Below are 12926 nucleotides of genomic sequence, written 5' to 3' on the forward strand. Positions count from 1 at the left end.
TCTCTCTGTGTCAAGCGTGTGCAGCCAAGACCCATACACACACACGCACACACACATGCTGCTTTATGTACGGTACCTGGGATGAAATACTGTTCTCTCGCTAACAGAGACGGAGACAGACACAGAGACAGAGCACATCAATAAAAAGGGACTAAAGGTCTGAGCTTAAAGGGCCCGTATTAAACTGTTTTCTGATCTTTGTTGTAATGTTGTGGAGTTGTGTTTTGTTTTTGTCACACATATTGAACACACAACCTCTGCAGTGCTATTCTCAAACAGAAAACACTCTGTTGCACTTTGTGATGTCACGTGGTGATACAGGAAGTATATAATTTCAGCCATACAATTGCCAATCTCCACTGAACTAAAGGTAAAAGGAGCTGTTAACTTGAAACTTCATGACATCACAAGGTGGAACGGAGCATTTTGAGCTTTGGAAATAGACAGACCAACAATAAAGGGTTACCCAAACGTGTGCAAAAGCAACAAAACACAACTCTGGGTATGTTTTTGACGAGGTAACAACATTGTAATACAGCTAAAAGTTCACAAAACTCGATTTTGTGTAATACAGGACCTTTAAGAACAGTTTGAGTTCAGGTTACTGGATATTTAAGGGAAAATCCCACCAGGAACACACAGAAAGTGAAAGAGAATAGGACACTCTGTCATTTAAATATGGTACTTTTTTTTTCTTACCTGAGCAGCGGAATTTCTTGCTTTTGATCTGCCCAATGCGTTTGTTGGCGAGTCGGCGTGGGCTGGTGCAGCGCGCTCCACTGGTCTCTATGGGGTTGTCTTGGAGGTAGTCGGCCAGCCACTTCAGATGGCAGTCACAGATGAAGGGGTTCTGGGCTAAGTGGCTACGCGTTTTCAAAGGACAAACACACAGAGATAAGTGCTCGGACAAATGTGGTGAGAATAACAATAGCTTGGATACAAACTGTTAGGGCTGGAGCAATACAAAATGGCTGAATTGATTATTTTTTTGATAAAATGTTTCTTTGAAGGCCCTAAAACTCTATTTTGGGCTTGAAATTGATATAAAACAGACAATAGTGCATTTAAGGAAGACGTATTGTGCTTGTGTCTGCTATAGTTATAATTTATTATCTCTGTGTTATAATTTGACATTTTAAATTGCAATAATGATCTAAAACGACTTAATAAAAGAAACAAATTGAAGAATGAAGTTAGTACAGAGCAGTGGGCGTGTGCCGGTGATGGTGAAAATGGGTATTGATCATCAAAATGGCGTCTCAAAAACAAGCAATTAAACACTGAACAAACATGCACGAATCACTCCAAAAACAACTTTGAGAGGATAAACGAGAAATGGAAACTACTAAAAACAAGCTCTGAAAAGTCGATTTTGCAGAATAGGTCTGCTTTTACTAGTTTATTTGGATAAAATAATATGTTAGGAAAAAAAGTAAAGTCAATATTATGCCTCTTGTGCCGTCAAAACACTTACACGTGTGATAACGTGTCGTAATGAAAGGGCTCATTTTACACTATTTTCTTATCTGATAACGTCACCTGGAGTTTTGTTTTATGCTCCACTGTGTTTTTAAACTCCACACACCTTCACTAGAATCATTTGGATCATTTCAGCCCCGCAACTGCCAATCTCTACTGAACTAAAGGTAAAAAGAGCTGTTAAAAACTACCACTAGATGACATCACAAGGTGGAACTGAGCATTTTGAGCTTTGGTGATGCAGACTAATAATGCAGGATTATTCAAACATGTGTGAATGATACAAAACACAACTTTGGATATGTTTTTGATGAGGTAACAACATTATACCATGACTTAAAGCTCACAAGAGTCTATTTTGTGTAATATGGGACCGTTAATGTATTGATAATTTGATCATTTTAACTTTTACTATGATAAAATGCTGTGTATATTGTGTATCCAGAGTCTTGGATGCACAGCACATCTAAATTATTATCTGTCACGGGGGATAAACATCTCTATAGCGTAACCTGTTTAGTGAAATCGTCAGAACCCTCCTGTTCCCCCCTCAGCCTGGCAGTGGTGTGAGCTCAGTGTGAGTGTATGTGTGCGTACAGAGTTTGTATCGCCCGCAGTGATGAGAACGTTCCCTTGGCGATGGTCTGCAGCTTGTTGTCGTACAGTGAGAGCAGATTGAGGTTGTGGAGGTCCTGAAATGCATCTACTCTCAGACAAGCGATCTTATTAGCATTCAGTAACCTGCAAGACACGGAGAAATGAAGACACGCCTTATCCTCTTATCGTGATTAGACCAGCATTTCCAGTGTTACAGGTCAGCGGCGACGGCTCAGTCACAATCTCCCCACGCCAACATGAGTTTTAAGTGAATAATGATGAAATGGACTTACAACAGCTGCAGAGAGAACAGACCCTCAAACAGGCCTTTGGAGATCTCCGTGATCTTGTTCCCATACAGCACGCTACAAAACAGTTAAAGTTGGAATGTTACTTATGCGGAAAATCACATTTAATAAAAGCAGTTCCTGTTATTGTGTTTGAAACTGCCAAGACGTTTAATGGAACAGTTTTCGTGAAGATATGAGACAGGCCTCTGCTCTGACAATGTTTAAATCCAGGCTCAAAACGGATCTGTTTAGCTGTGCATATGACTGAAAGGGGTTTATTCTGCACTTTTCTCTTTTAATGTTAATTTTATGATGATTTATTTATGTTTTGATTTGTTTGTACAGTTGTCCCTCGCTATATCGCAGTTCACCTTTCGCGGTCTCGCTGTTTTGCGGATTTTTTTAGTGCAATTTTACATGCTTTTTTACAGAGTATGAACGTCTATTGCGTTCTGCATCCTGATTGGCTAAGGGACTTTACATAAATGTTCAATCGACACTACAGCGGAGAAGCACCAGGACGAAGAGGCACGGTCAGAGGAACTGTGAAATACACGAAAGTCACTATTAATTAATTAAACAAGAGAGAAATGTGAGAAAATGTGAATGCCTGTGTGAGAAAAGTGTATAAAGTGTGTGGTGAGGGGTTTTACAGCAAAAAACATGTATAATAATTGTAAAAAAATAAAGCTGATACTTTGCGTTTTTCGCCTACTTTTAGAACGTAACCCCCGCGATAAATGACGGACCACTGTACTGTGATTTAAATGTCTTTCTTATACTGTAAAGCACTTTGAATTACTTTGTGCACGACTTGTGTTATACAAATAAACCCTGCATAAAGATTTCAGTGAGTACTATGCCTAAAGAGCGTATGAAATACCATCATCTCAGTCATGACACACTTAAATCATATTCTGAGGAGCAAAGAAAGGATAACGGAATAACAGTTCAAAATGTTCTTATCAAAACACTTAATTAAAGTAATTAACATTTTCTTCACTTTAGGTTCCGGCCATAAAAAAATAAAACAGCTAAATTAATCGTTTGTTTTAACAGGATGTGGGTTTGAAAATGATAACTCCAAATGGTCAGAGCCGTTTTATCCCACTGCCCTTGAACGTAACATAAACTTAAGTCAAGTCCGAAAATATACAAAAAGCAAACATAAAACTGATATGTCTTTGATGCAGAACAACACTAGCCTCTTTTCCTTTTGGCTGTACTTTAAAGGCCCCAATAAAACATTACCAGAGAAAACATTGCCTCTGACTCGCTGCCAACATGCAGCACATAAAGCATAAATAGTTATGAACAAGTTTCATTTAAATGTCAAAGCCAAATAAAAACTTCATAAATCCGCCGTCAGAGGAATGCGCACTGTTTTTCTAGGGAACTACAAATACGTGGGTGACAGTAGCTCAGTTGGAAGTGTTTGTCTAATCTGAAGGTTGGCGGTTCGAATCTCGCTCTCTCGACATAAGCGTCATCGGTAGAGCGGTCAGATCCACTAATGTATAGGTTGGCGGTGCGATTCCAGCTCCCACAGATGAATACCGTCCTTGAGCAAGACACTTAACCCCCCTCACCCTTTGTCTGTGTGAAAAAGTGAATGATTCCTTGATGTGAAGCGCTTCGGGTGACTTAATCGTGGAAAAAAAAAACATAAAAACATGACCATTTACATCAGAATCCATGCACAAACAGGTTAGGGGCTGCGTTCGTGTCTGCTGCGGCGCTATCAGCCATCTTTACGCTTCACGCTGAGTCAACCGCTGTACTTAACACATATGTTTCCGATTGGCTTTCGATTCGATTATGCTGAGTCCCTCGGAGACATGGGGGTTAGCAAACACACAGCCCAAGCAGCGGACGCATCATTTAACCGTAACATTCACACACACACACACGTACGATCGATGGCCCATTTGCATCGCCCTAACACAGTGGGTCTTAATGTAAAAGCCATACGCGGAGGTGGTGTGTCAGCGCGAATGTGTGTGTCCTATTCTCTCCGTGCTGCATGTGTAATGAGGTGGCAGAAGACTCCATTCAGCAAGTCAGCGTTTATGAATTATTGACTTTGGACGGGACCGGAGCCTTAATATAACTCCGTTGTGAAATAACTTGACGATGCCCTATCCCTCCGAGACTTCTGCAGCCAACCACCTTCATACGCCGTTACACGCAGAGCAGCTTGACCTCAGTCCAAACAGTGACCTTTTAAAACTTCTTTCCCTCTTTACAGTGCTATAAATAATTGTTTATGTAAGTTGTTAGGGATTTTATATGATTTTATATGAAAGCTGTAAATATCTAGTTACGTATAAACCAAAAATAAAACGTTTAATGTTGCCAAAGGTTTGAAATGTGACATGGTTTTAAGGTTAAGATTTTAGCAGAGGTGGAAGGTAACAAAGTACAGTACAAGTAGTAAAGTATCGTATCTATTTATCTGTATCTGTACTTTACATAAGTACATTTTACAGTGGATACTTTTTACTTTTACTTCACTACATTTGACAGCAGATATCTGTACTTTCTACTCCACTACGTTTTTGAACAGGACTGAAAAGTAATAAATATTTTTCATATGTTTTTGTGGTAACATCCTGACTAAAGTTTTCAAGCTTCAGCTTCGAGCAAACAAAAATACACAAAATTCATCAGAAAAATTAAGAAACTGATTTGTATTGCTACTGTTGACCAAAATATCTGTCATTTTAATCAATATCACTGCATTTAACACTTTAATAAATTAACAACGCATGTGAAATACTTTTACTTTTCACTCTTTAAGCACATTTTAAAACAGATACTTAAATACTTTTACTTTAGTTGATTTTTTCGTGTGATACTTTTACTTTTAAATTGATTCATATTGTTACTGTTGACCTATAGGCTATAATTGTTTTAATCAATATCTCTACATTTGTGCGAAATACTTTCACTTTTTACGCTTAAAGTACATTTTTAAGTATTTTTTCATGTGATACGTTTACTCGACTAGCCTTTTACCTCTGTATCTGTACAAAACTGAGTACTTCATCCACCGCTGGGTTTTCCTAAGCAGATAAAAAGGTTAATTTAAACTTTAATTCACAGAAAATGGAGCTAATTCAAAACTTCAAACCGAGCCTACGTTTACAAATGAAACGGGATCAGACTATTATCCACTTAATTTGGCAAATTCTGTAAAAGCTTCAATCACTATAATATATTTGTACAGACGCAGAGCCATCTAGTTTATTTTCATCAGTTGTTAAATCGTTTTTTATCACTATAGCAATAAAAATATCAGTCGGCTCTACTTAGATGATTTGTAACGTATCTGTTTTCATGGGCAGTTTATTCATGGCACTAAAACAAGATGCAGAAGTGTTGACCATGTTGGGATGTGAGACCAGAGATGGAAGAAGTACTCTGTTATGTCACTAAAAGTACAGATACCGGAGCAAAAAATACTTAAGTAAACATAAAAGTAGAAAAAAATCTATCTAAATATCAAAGTACCCGTTTAAAAATGCACGGAAAGAGTAAAAAGTAAAGATAAAGCTTCAAATATAGTGATTTTCATAATGATTTGTGCTGAATTTTGTTTAACAGAAAGAATTCCTGCTGTTTTTATTTGTGTATTTTGTTGCTCAAGCTACGCATATGTTAAAAATAAACCCTCAGCCTTTTCTGCAGGTCTCCAACAATAATAACAAATACTTTTACTTTTTACTTTTGATTCCAGTTCAAAAACTTAATGGAGTAGAAAGTACAGATGCATATACTTAAGATGCATAATGAAGCACAGTACTTTACTTACTTTACTTCGTTACATTCCTCCACTGCATGGGACTGTGTATGTTTGTGTATTATTAGACCTTGACTCTCTCTTGTGACAGTGATGCAAATGCACAGCTCAAACAAAGCCAATACTCACAGAGAGTTGAGGGAGCGCAGTCCCTGGAAAGCATCTGAGGCCAACTCGGAAATCTGGTTGTTGCTCAAATCGCTACAAAAGACCAAAAAAAAAAAAAAAAAAAAGTTTCAGCGTGAAATTTGGGTGACAGTGTTGTAGGCGGGACACAAAGCATGCGCGTGTGCTGCTGTGCTGTACTCACATCCGACGCAGCTTCTTATAGGGAGAAAAGGCCCCGGCTGGGATCACCTTGATGGCGTTCTGCTCCAATCGTCTGGAACCAAACACACACACACACAGCGGGCATTGAGAGGCCAGCCACATTACCATTCCCCATATCACGGAGCTGTATCGCTGACTGCCGCATGCTCCCGGGGGTCTAGCTTTTCCCCGATAAGGCCCTTTGATGACCCACGCCAAGGTCTGCTACATTCCTCTGATCTTTCCGGCTTTTTAGCTCCGAGACGTGCCCCCCCCCCCCCTTCCCAACCCTCCAACCGCCCCCCAAACCCTCCATCCCACGGTCATAACTATCTACGCACTGTTCCGTTCAGTGCCAGTCTGGCTCGGGCAAACTGAGGCGGGCGATAGAACAGAGAGTGTGAAAACTCAAGAGAAAACAGACCCAAAACTAGTGTTGTTTAAACGGTTGAAATGAGCAGTGACGAGGAAAAGTGCAGGAACGTGATCCGCAAACCAAATACTCGCAACAAAACGTACTTAATATGATTTTTATGGCGCCTCCGCTGGTGTCGTACAGAGAGGCATTGTTGAACACGCTTTGTACATTGTAATTAAAGTAATCCGAGCCAATTCTTCGACGCCAGGCCTCAGTTTTCATTGCACAATTTTACAGGGCTTTCTATTCGGATGAGGCTATGGCGGTAAATGTACTACTGTTTTAGATTTGTGGACTTCTTTCATTTCCTTGGGAGCACTGTAGCGTACTACTGGGAAGTATTTCCTGACATTTGAAGTTGATTCACAAAACAACCTGGTCTCTTTCCTGTTATAGCGTAGTTGTAGCTTATATCATTATATCTGACTGCACATTTTGTATTTAAAGTGCAGTTTTATTGTGTCTGGGTAAGTTTAGGACCATTATGGCTAAAATTAGGTCATGATTGTAGACTATTGTGTCGAGGGGAAACACTTCTAATAAATGTAATAGCAGTGGTGGAACGTCACGAAGTAAAAGTACCGGTAGTAAAGTACTGTACTTAAGTAAAAAAAAGAGGTATCTGCATTTTACTGAAGTACATTTTAAACTAGACACTTTTTACTTTAAATTCACTACCTCTGACAGTAGGTATCTGTACTTTCTGCTCCACTACATCTTTGAACAGAACTAAAAAGTAAAAGTATTTTCTATTATAGTTTGAGACCTGCTGAAAAGGCTGAGAGGTTCATTTTTAACACGTTCATAATTTGAGCAAACAAAAATATACAAATTTACAACAGCTAGAAAAAACATTACATTTGAAGCTTTATAAGATCTCAAAATATGTTCGAAATACTTTTACTTTTTACCCTTAATGCGCATTTTAAACAGGTACTTTAATTCTTTTTTTCATTTTTTCATGTGATACTTCTATTTTTATTTGAGTGTTTGGTTTTTTTTTGCTCCAGTATTTGTACTTTTACTTCAGTAACAGTAACCGAGTACTCCTTCCACCACTGTACACGACTGACAGCTTATCAAAAGAATTCCCTGAAACACTCGTTCGTTGTTGTTCAAGCCCTGCATTCAAACACCAGTGTCTCATTCAAATGCCTCTTATCCTCATCTTTCCTTATCTTTATCTAGATGTCACTCACAGACAAAAGATACGATCTGTCATGTCCTTCAGGATCATCTCTCCGTGGCCCTCCCTTTCCTTATTTTCTTAAGCGGTGAACGGCGGCATAGCGGGACTTTCTGCTTTTGCTCAGGCGTTGACTCCTCTGCACCAAAAGAAATCTAACCCAAGTAGTGTCGTCATAAGGCAAAAATTTCAAACTGGATTTCGGTACTCAGGAAAAGACTTGATGCTCTGTACCAGTTTATAATAAAAAACGCACTTTTTTTAGACAAGAGAATGTGATTTTCAGCATTAAATCATAGGAATTTCTTTTATATTCCCATGGGCGTATACTAGTCTATGTGCGTATACTTGTTCTGATGCAGCTCAAGCTCATTCTACTCAGGAAAAGTTCATTTCTGTCCGGTGAATGTGACTTTTTTAGTTCTGTGTTGCTCAAATGAGTATCTAGTTTTGATACCAGTTTTAGCATCAATTAGTATCTGGTTTTCGATACTTTTGTCAACCCTAATCCTAGGTCAAAAGATGGATACTGTCAAGATTCGAGTCTGTCTTTCCCAGTTGCTTCTGTCTCTGTGCCGGGAGTTGGGCGGAGACTCTGGCACCACCCACCACACACCTGCAGGATCCGACACACGCCGCCAGATCCTCGGTGTATCCTCCGTGATACAGTTCCGCTTGGCTCAGTCTAGTTTTTGTGATTATGATCATAGTACTCAGCTGTTTTTTTTCTCATTTTTTGACAGATCCCGTTTCCTGGATCCATCCTGCACCTCCGCCTCCGACCCAGCTCTCCACGACTGGTACGAACACCTCAGCCTCCGACCCAGCTTCCTACGACCGGTTCTACAATGTCAGCCTTCGACCCCGCTCTCTACTACCTGCTCCGTCAACCAACATTCACATTTCATTGTTTGTAATAAACTCGAGTCTGTATCTTTGATCCCCCAGACGTTACGACAGATACAGAAACAGTACAGCGGAGACTGAGACTGTGCGCGTCTTACATCTCGGTGATGGTCTCCGGTAAGTTAGTGGGGATTTCCGTCAGGCCCTTTCCCCGACAGTCCACGATGTTGTTGCTGCAGGTGCACGACTCCGGGCACTGGATCACGCTGCAGGAGGCCGCTGACGACGACTGGTGACCTACACACAGATTACACATTAGACGCACAACGCGAGGGGCCGTAAGACAGAATGATGTCAAAAAGGAAACAAAACAAAATAATGAAATGGTGTGATGTCAAAGGGCCCATGTTACGCTGTTTTCTGATCTGTTATAATGTTGTTTCCTCATCACAAACTGACCGGGAGTTGAGTTTTGTTTCATTCACACAAGTTTAACACGTAAACCCTGCATATTTAGGCTGAGTTTCTCTCTCAAACTGAAAATCATTTGGATAATTTCAGCTCTGGAAATGCAAATCTCTGCTGAACAACATGTAAAAAGTAGGTGTGAACTTGAAAACTACCAGTTCATGTCATCGCATGGTGGAACGGAGCATTTAGAGCTTTGGAGATGTAGACAAACACAACTGCGGGTATGTTTTTGAAGAGGTAACAGCATTATAACATGGTTTAAAGTGTACAAGAGTCAGTTGTGTAATACAGGACCTTTAAACTGTGCTACTGTCAATTTGTAAGTGTATATGTGTAAAAATACTAACATAAATCACGTTTTTGTCGATCATAATTGTTGTATTGGACTGTTATATGTAAAATGCACTTGTGTCCGATACTAAAAATGGATTTCTAAAGTATAAAAGGTAGTTATGAAATCATGAATACTTGCCTTCATCCCATTCTTGGAGGACAGTACAATAACGAGATAAAGCACATATGTTTTATTGTCCAGAACACATACACACCACACGCACACTCTTACGACAGTCTTACCTGAGCACACAAACTCCTTCTTCTGCACCTCAGCCACATTGTGTCCTCTGAGATGCGGCGGAGACATGCACTGCGTATAAAGGCCCAAACGGGGGCGCTGTCGTAGCCACTCAGACAGCCAGGCCACATGACAGTCACACTGCAGGTTGTTGGAGTGCAGACGACTGCGGGGACAGGGTGACACGGGACAGCAGATAAGTGGCGGAGATGGCAGATACGAGGACAATGGGAGCGTGGGTGGGGGGGGACACACAAGGACATATTGATCAGACAGATGAGAGATGTCCTCTTTTTTTACTGCGATGACGGGAGACACTTACAAGGTGCGCAGTTTGGGCATGTGGTTGAAGCTGGCCACGGACAGGCGGCTGATGTTGTTATTGTTGAGCGTGCTGCGGCGAGATAAAGCACAAAATTTTACGAAACACACATAAAAAATTTGCTTAATTGCTACGAGATCAACTAGATTTTCGATACAACCCCTGGTAACAGCACATGGCTTTGAACTGGAAACTGGCAGTGAACTGGTTTGAACAGACACTGAAATAAAATCATTTTGAGTCAGCAGCCAATTAAGAAATCTGCCAGCCTTAACTAATGAAAAATGAAAATGAACAGTAACCCTGCGACAGAGGATGGTTCTGAAACATGGACTAACATCTTAAATGTCTCTGTATTAATGTGAATTTGTCATTTTTGTCTGTTGTTTTTAATCTGTGTGTTGTGCGTGCTTTTAGTTTGATCTAATTTGACTGAAATTTGGTGTCAGGATCATCTTTTATCAGTTTAAAAATGTTATGAGTATGAATAATTATGATTTAAATGCTATGAATAGGCTCCATATTTAAACAACTTTTATCTAATTGCATTCAGTAGGTGTTTTTCTGCACATTCTGGTGATATTATCTTATTATTTTCCCATTATAAGTACCAGTATGTCCTGTTTTCTGTCGCGTCATCATCCTGCCAATGGGATTATGGATGAAAACTGGCCTGTAGAGCTATTTCTGCAGATTTAGATGCTGTACTAACACATGTTGATTAATGCGCGTTTAATAAATAAACATCAGAGGATTTTCTTTAACAAAGATCTACAAAGTGGTGTTTCTTTGGTTCTGGATACACTGATGTAAACTATCAAACTTGCTTGTCTGTGGGTGTCTTTTATTATAAGGTAAACTAAACAAAAACAGTTACTCACAGAACTTCCAGGTCACGCAACGCTCGAAAAGCTCCATCTTCAATGCAGCTGATGTGGTTGTAGTCCAGCTGGCTGCAGTCACAAGTGAAAGGGGAAAAAAAGAGACTGAAATTTATCTGCAGATATAGTTCAAATCAAGCCAGAATCACAACTAGGCTGCATTAAACCCTTGTCACGCTCTGATCCTTTCTTTCTAGATTCTTGTAGATGTAGATATATTTCTGAGCATTTTAATATCTTGAACCATTTGCCTTCCTCTTCTCTTCTACAGTATCTGACGTCTAATTTGTATGCACTGCTTTTTACCTCTTTCTCCAGCTCTCCCTCTCTCTCTCTCTTCCTCTCTTCTCAATCGCTTTAGTGAAACAATTTAATTAAGACATAAGGACAGTAAATCATACGCTGTCACCCGAATGCTAATGTGCACACTCACACACACACGCACACACATACGCACACAAACGCACACACTGGCCTTGTCCTTTTACAATAATTGCAGACATTTCAAAAAAATATCTATAGGGGAAAAACAGGATGCAGCAGTTTGGAAATCCATATTTATAGAATTACCGTTGGGCAATTACTTTAGCTGCAAAATGACCAACGATTATCTTCAATCATTCAAGCTGCAACAGAAGCCAAACAAACAGAGAACAGAAATGCCAGAGGAGTGACATCTATGGACGCTAACACGCACACGCTAGGCTAACGAGCGGAGGTGCCAGTCAATATGGCAAGCAGGGAGGCACATGACATTTAGCACAATGAAATATTGATGCCCCGCTCACACAAGGGGGCAGTGCGCATTTGCAAACACGGTGGGGAAAAAGTGCACGCATGTAGAAGAAGATTTGTGCGAAGTGCTACTCACAGGTTCTTGATCTCCACGGCTCCTCTGAAGGCCTTCCTGGGAACTCCCTGGATTTGGTTCTCGCTCAGATCACTAGAAACAGGAAAAAAAAAGGTAAAAGCTGGTTAGAGCTGGGTCATTTTAGTTCAATAACGTGATGTAACAGCACAAATGAAGCAATAGGTCTGACATGTCCAAGTATAAAACTCAAGTTTCCTCTTCAGTTAGATCAATAGCCCGCTTCACTCCAAGTTTTTGTGCTTTGAACTTTATTTCATGGCAGGTGTCAAAGGTTTAGCTACTCGCACTGCCTGTAGGGGGCAGTAGTGTCCTCCTCTTTTCTCCTGTTCATCCTTTTCCCATAAGCCAGCATGTATTAAACAGGCACGAGTTGCACAGAAATACCACAACACAGTAACACAAAGTAATCAATGCAATCAAAATAGAAGTGGTGTTATTCGTTCATTCCAGTTTGATTAAGATTTCAGAAAGCAATGCACAGAGGTGGAGTGTACTGAAGTAAAAATAGCAAAGTACTGCACTTAAGTAAAAAAAATGTAGGTATCTGTGCTTTACTTAAGTCAGTTTTAAAGTGGAGATGTTTTACTTTCTACTTCACTACATTTTTGTACAGGACTGAAGAGTAAATGCATTTTTTATTACAGTTTGAGACCGGATGAAAAGTCTGAGGAGTTTAATTTTAACACCTTCAAACAAAAATATACAAATAAAAACAGCTGCAGTTCAATTGTTTCTGTTGAACAAAAATTCAGCACAAATCTTCATCAAAATCGACACATTTGAAGTTTTATTACATCTGAAAATCTGTGCAAAATACTTTTACTTTTTACTCTTTAAGTATATTTTCAAACAGGTACTTTAATACTTTTGCTTATTTTTT

General features: G+C 39.7%; 1 protein-coding gene across 5 annotated transcripts in view; it reads right to left on the minus strand.

Annotated features, from left to right (window-relative positions):
* slit2 (slit homolog 2 (Drosophila)) overlaps positions 1 to 12926 on the minus strand; it is a 98519-nt gene that overhangs the window by 24378 nt on the left and 61215 nt on the right. For 3 of the 5 annotated variants that reach the window (XM_055221419.1, XM_055221415.1, XM_055221427.1), the window contains exons 5-15: positions 12047 to 12118; positions 11176 to 11247; positions 10295 to 10366; positions 9975 to 10138; positions 9086 to 9224; positions 6479 to 6550; positions 6298 to 6369; positions 2370 to 2441; positions 2077 to 2220; positions 700 to 863; positions 77 to 100 (exon numbers count right to left, since the gene is read on the minus strand). In XM_055221419.1, the coding sequence (XP_055077394.1) occupies positions 77 to 100; positions 700 to 863; positions 2077 to 2220; positions 2370 to 2441; positions 6298 to 6369; positions 6479 to 6550; positions 9086 to 9224; positions 9975 to 10138; positions 10295 to 10366; positions 11176 to 11247; positions 12047 to 12118 (1067 nt within the window). The remainder of the gene's footprint in view (positions 1 to 76; positions 101 to 699; positions 864 to 2076; positions 2221 to 2369; positions 2442 to 6297; positions 6370 to 6478; positions 6551 to 9085; positions 9225 to 9974; positions 10139 to 10294; positions 10367 to 11175; positions 11248 to 12046; positions 12119 to 12926) is intronic. The other 2 variants (XM_033967022.2, XM_033967015.2) reach the window with 1 other exon arrangement.

Source organism: Periophthalmus magnuspinnatus, chromosome 1 (assembly GCF_009829125.3).
Source record: "Periophthalmus magnuspinnatus isolate fPerMag1 chromosome 1, fPerMag1.2.pri, whole genome shotgun sequence".
Classification (NCBI taxonomy): domain Eukaryota; kingdom Metazoa; phylum Chordata; class Actinopteri; order Gobiiformes; family Gobiidae; genus Periophthalmus; species Periophthalmus magnuspinnatus.